The sequence below is a fragment of the Ranitomeya imitator genome, chromosome 4 (genome assembly GCF_032444005.1).
Source record: "Ranitomeya imitator isolate aRanImi1 chromosome 4, aRanImi1.pri, whole genome shotgun sequence".
NCBI classification, from domain to species: Eukaryota; Metazoa; Chordata; class Amphibia; order Anura; family Dendrobatidae; genus Ranitomeya; species Ranitomeya imitator.
This window is the reverse complement of record NC_091285.1, coordinates 1292340-1298339: the sequence shown is the minus strand read 5'-3', so window position 1 is coordinate 1298339 and position 6000 is coordinate 1292340. Positions and strand designations below refer to the sequence as shown.

The window sequence follows — 6000 nt, the reverse complement described above, 5'->3', positions numbered from 1 at the left end:
TCAGTCAAAGGGTCTCTGTGCTCAGTCGGGGGAGTCTCTGTGCTCAGCATTAGAGAGGGGGTCTTTGTGTTTAGCGTAAGGAGGGTCTCTGTGCTCGGTCGGGGGGCTCTCGGTGCACAAAGTTAGAGAGGGGGTCTTTGTATTCATTCCTAAAGGTCTCATCTCAGAGTTAGGGGTCTATGTGCTCTTTCTTGGAGGTCTCCACAGATTCGATGATGACAGAGCAGCAGGGTGTGGTGCAGCAGTAGAGTGTGACTTTCTGACGCATAGTGTCACATACATGTGGAATTCCTGGACAACACCAAGGAGCTCACTGTCCACACTCCCTGGAGCGGGCACCATGCCTCTGCCAAGCTTTGTGCCCTTCTCTAGGTTCCATTCCTCTCTCCGGGGCAGCAGATCATGGAGTAAAGATGTTCATCTGGAGTCATCAAGGACTCAGGCCAGGAAGAGTCTCCAGCCCATCATCTGCATGCTTCTGGTGGAGCTGTGTGAGAGATTCACCTTCTTTGCCACTGTCTGTAATATGATCCTATTCTGCACCTTAAAACTTGGCTACCAGTACCATCAGGCAGCCATTGTGAACCTCTGCTTTGTGGGGGCCTCAACCTTCACACCGGTGCTGGTGGGATGGTCAGCAGAGCTGTGCCTCGGAAGAACCAGGCTGGTTTATATCTGCACTTTCCTGCACTTTGCAGGTAGGTAACTAAATGTCATGTTGTTTGTATGTATGAAGAAGACAGAGTGTGGATCTGGGGACAGATGGACTGATGTGTGGACAGATGGACATGTGTAGAGTGGATGGATAGGTGGACATGTGTAGGGTAGGCAGATTGTTGGATGTTTGCAGGGCGGACAGATGGGGGGATGTGTGTAGGTTGGACAGATGGGTGGACGTGTGTATAGTGAACGGATTGGAGGACGGGTGAATAGCGTACGGATGGGTGGAGGTGTATTCAGTGGATGAATGGGTGAACAAGTGTACAGATGGCCAGATGTGTGTAGGGTAGACAGACGGATGAGTATATGTGTGTGGAAAATGGATGGATTGGTGGACGTGTGTATAGTGGACGGATGGGTGGACGTGTGTATAGTGGACGGATGGGTGGACGTGTGTATAGTGGACGGATGGGTGGACGTGAATAGCGTATGGATGGGTGGACGCGTGTGTGCAATGGACGGATGGGTGGACGTGTGTATAGTGGACGGATGGGTGGATGTGTGAACAGTGGACGGATGGGTGGACGTGTGTATAGTGGACGGATGGGTGGACGTGTGTATAGTGGACGGATGGGTGGACGTGTGTATAGTGGACGGATGGGTGGATGTGTGAACAGTGGACACTTGTGTACATAGGACGGATGTGTGCAGTGGATGGGTGCATATGTGTGTGTGTAAGGGGGTACGGAGGCTAGGTCGGGCCCCACACTCCTTGCCCATGTCCCTGCAAAGCTGGTATATCTGATATGGGATACCGTGGAATGCCATGTATATTTGATTTGTATATTTGATTTGTTTTATGATGCTGTCATACTGTGTAATGCAATGTACAGATGTTAATGTGTCAAGTAGATATAGGGAAAGTGTAGGATTTAGATTTGGCCCACTGGGGGGGGGCACAATATAGTGAGATCGGAATAAGTTAGACCAATAGGATTTAACTAGATAGAAGGGGCCAACTGGGTGTACGTGAGGGAGCCTCCTGGAGTTAGAGAAGGCTGGGAGCCATGACAGGACAGTTGTGTCCCATAACGTTCAAGTTGGGGAGCCCAGCCATCCAGGGCTATGGGCTGATAGTCACAAGGTGGAGGAGAAATACAGAGCAGCATCAATATGGTAGCAGCTAACTTCGTGGGAACAATCCTAAATGTCTGATGCGAAGTGGACAGGCAACTCCTGAAGCGGGTTAGTCTGACCAGTCAGGAAGCTGCGGTACCGAACACGACGGTACGACCCTGAAATATTCCTGGAGAAGTGAGGGACAATACAGGGAATGGAATGGCGATATTTTGTGAAGAACTTTGTGCTGTTTCTGTGACTAAACTGGACGAGCTGAGTAAACGTGCTTTGTTGAAATTGGATTTGGACTCTGCCTGTCATTATGTGGGTGGTTGGATGTACATATTTGTGGACATGTGTACAGTTGAAGGATCAGTGGAGGTGTACAGTAGATGGATGGTTGGATGTGTGTACAGTAGATGGATGGTTGGATGTGTGTACAGTGGACAGATGGGTGGACATGTGTACAGTTGACGGATCAGTGGAGGTGTGTACAGTAGATTAATGGTTGGATGTGTAGACAGTAGATAGTTGGATGTGTGGACAGTAGATGGTTGGATGTGTGGACAGTAGATGGTTGGATGTGTGTACAGTGGACATGTGTACAGTGGACAGATGGGTGGAGGTGTGTAGCGTGATTGGATGTATTTGTGGACATGTGTACAGTAGATGGTTGGATGTGTGTACAGTAGATGGCTGGTTGGATGTGTGTACAGTGGACGTGTGTAGCATGGTTGGATGGATTTGTGAACATGTGTACAGTTGACAGATCTGTGGACGTGTGCAATGGATGAATAGGTGTACTGTAGATGGACGGACGTGTGTTGCGTGCACAGACAGATGGATGTGTTAAGCATGGATGGACAGACGTGTGTAGCGTGGACCAATGTTGATGTTCATCAGGCAGTAAATTAATGCAAAAACCGTCTGTTTGAACTTATACACAATCTGTCTGGCTGTGGATTGGATAAGTGTAGGAAATTTAAGACCATTATTACCCTTCCCAATAGAGGTCGACTGACAAAGATCACTTCAAAGCAACTTGTATAATCGAATGTGAAGTTACAGAGATACCTAAGGTAACTGCTAAGCAACTAAAGGCCTCCCTCACATGAGCTAATGAGGATGTCCCGGAGTCCACCTCAGGATGACACTAAACAGTTATGATGTGCATGGCAGCTGCTGAGAACAAAGCTGCTGCTCTCCTAAGTGAAGATTGCTGACCACCTGCAGGACAAGATAGGTCAGGAACAATGTTTTGTTCATGGATGTAGAGAAAATAGTTTTTTGTTTAAATGAGAAGCTTTGTGTTTGGAGAAAGAAAGCTCCTTCATTACAGCATAAAGCGTCCTACATATGTGATACACTGTCTTTGCCACATGGTTTTTTTGCCTTCCTCTGGATCCACGTTAGGGCATGTTAGGTCAGGCTATGGGTTGAACTAGATGGGCTTCAAGTCTTCCTTCAACCTTAATAACTATGTTACTATGTTACTGTGGTATCATGGTTTGGGCCGGTATTGCTGCATCGGGGCCAGGACAGCAGCCATCATTGATTGAACAATGAATTGTGAATTATACCATAAAAATCTAAAGGAAAATGTCCGACCATCTGTACATGAGATGAATCTCAGGAGAACGAGTGTTCTCCAGCAAAAGAACATCCAGGAGACAAGTAGTTCTACAAAAGAATAAAGTAATGGCTGAGTCACATTCTGACCTTAATCCTATAGAAATGCTGTGGAAGCAGCTGAAGCGAGAAGTTCATGAAGAAACCACCAGTAAGAGTTATGAAGCTGATTTATACAGAGGAACAGGCTAAAATTCCTCCATCCGTTGTGCAGGAATAATCAGCGATTACTGGAGACGTTTAGATGCCGTTATTGCTGTACAAGGTCAGATACTGAGAGCGACGGTTCACATACTTTTACCGATCGGACGTGTGATATTGGAGCTTTTTCCTCATTTAAAAATGTCAAAGTAAAAGATTTTTTACTCCATTTGTTTCATAGCAATTTTATTTCCACAGCACCAACATATTCTTGCATATGGGCTCAGTGTGATGGACCCTGTAGTTGGGGTTCAGTGTGATGGTTCCTGTAGTTGGTGGTCAGTGTGATGGACCCTGTAGTTGGGAGTCAGTGTGATGGACCCTGAGGATGAAGTGCAGTGTGATGGAACCTGTGGTTGGGGTTTAGGTCTGCTGGACCCTTTAGTTGGGGTTCTGTGTGATAGACCCTGCTGTTGAGGTGCAGTGAGACGGACCCCGTAGATGGGGGTCAGTGTGATGGATCCTGTAGTTGGGGGTCAGTGTGATTGTTCTTGTAGTTTGGGGTTAGTGTAATGTTTCCTGTAGTTGGGGATCAGAGTGATGGTTCCTATAGTTGGCAGTCAGAGTGATGGTTCCTGTTGTTGTGGGTCAGTCTGATGGTTCCTGTAGTTGGGGGTCAGTGTGATGGTTCCTGTAGTTGGGGATCAGAGTGATGGTTCCTATAGTTGGGGGTCAGAGTGATGGTTACTGTTGTTGTGGGTCAGAGTGATGGTTCCTGTAGTTGGGGTTCAGGTTGATGGTTCCTGTAGTTGGGGGTCAGTGTGATGGATCCTGTAGTTAGGGTTCAGTGTGATGGACCCTGTAGTTGGTGGTCAGTGTGATGGTTCCTGTAGTTGGTGGTCAGTGTGATGGTTCCTGTAGTTGGGGGTCAGTGTGATGGATCCTGTAGTTAGGGTTCAGTGTGATGGACCCTGCAGTTGGTGGTCAGTGTGATGGTTCCTGTAGTTTGGGGTTAGTGTGATGGTTCCTATAGTTGGTGGTCAGTGTGATGGTTCCTATAGTTGGGGGTCAATGTGATGGTTCCTATAGTTGGGGTTCAGTTTGATGGTTCCTGTAGTTGGGGGTCAGTGTGATGGATCCTGTAGTTAGGGTTCAGTGTGATGGACCCTGCAGTTGGTGGTCAGTGTGATGGTTCCTGTAGTTTGGGGTTAGTGTGATGGTTCCTATAGTTGGTGGTCAGTGTGATGGTTCCTATAGTTGGGTGTCAATGTGATGGTTCCTATAGTTGGGGGTCAGTGTGATGGTTCCTGTAGTTGGGGGTCAGTGTGATGGATCCTGTAGTTGGGTGGTCAGTGTGATGGTTCCTGTAGTTGGGGTTCAGTTTGATGGTTCCTGTAGTTGGGGTTCAGTTTGATGGTTCCTGTAGTTGGGGGTCAGTGTGATGGTTCCTGTAGTTGGGGGTCAGTGTGATGGATCCTGTAGTTGGTGGTCAGAGTGATGGTTCCTGTAGTTGGGGGTCAGTGTGATGGATCCTGTAGTTGGGGGTCAGTGTGATGGTTCCTGTAGTTGGTGGTCAGAGTGATGGTTCCTGTAGTTGGGGTTCACTGTGATGGTTCCTGTAGTTGGGGGTCAGTGTGATGGTTCCTGTTGTTGTGGGTCAGTGTGATGGTTCCTGTAGTTGGGGGTCAGAGTGATGGTTCCTGTAGTTGGGGGTCAGTGTGATGGTTCCTGTAGTTGGTGGTCAGAGTGATGGTTCCTTTAGTTGGGGGTCAGGGTGATGGTTCCTATAGTTGGGTGTCAATGTGATGGTTCCTGTAGTTGGGGGTCAGAGTGATGGTTCCTGTAGTTGGAGGTCAGTGTGATGGATCCTATAGTTGGGGGTCAGTGTGATGGTTCCTGTAGTTGGTGGTCAGTGTGATGGATCCTGTAGTTGGGGGTCAGTGTGATGGTTCCTGTAGTTGGGGGTCAGAGTGATGGTTCCTATAGTTGGGGGTCAGTGTGATGGATCCTGTAGTTGGGGGTCAGTGTGATGGTTCCTGTAGTTGGTGGTCAGTGTGATGGTTCCTATAGTTGGGGGTCAGTGTGATGGTTCCTATAGTTGTGGGTCAGTGTGATGGTTCCTATAGTTGTGGGTCAGTGTGATGGTTCCTGTAGTTGGTGGTCAGTGTGATGGTTCCTGTAGTTGGGTGTCAGTGTGATGGTTCCTGTAGTTGGGGGTCAGTTTGATGGTTCCTGTAGTTTGGCGTTAGTGTAATGTTTCCTGTAGTTGGGGATCAGTGTGATGGTTCCTATAGTTGGGGGTCAGAGTGATGGTTCCCATAGTTGGGGGTCAGAGTGATGGTTACTGTTGTTGTGGGTCAGAATGATGGTTCCTGTAGTTGGGGTTCAGGTTGATGGTTCCTGTAGTTGGGGGTCAGTGTGATGGATCCTGTAGTTAGGGTTCAGTGTGAT

At 48.0% G+C, this 6000-nt stretch overlaps 1 protein-coding gene across 1 annotated transcript in view; it reads left to right on the top strand.

The window, feature by feature from the left end:
- Window positions 1–340: 340 nt before the first annotated feature.
- Window positions 341–6000, top strand: part of SLC15A5 (solute carrier family 15 member 5) — a 107014-nt gene continuing 101354 nt past the window's right edge. The window contains exon 1 of the mRNA XM_069761855.1: window positions 341–698. Coding sequence (XP_069617956.1) covers window positions 341–698 — 358 coding nt within the window. The remainder of the gene's footprint in view (window positions 699–6000) is intronic.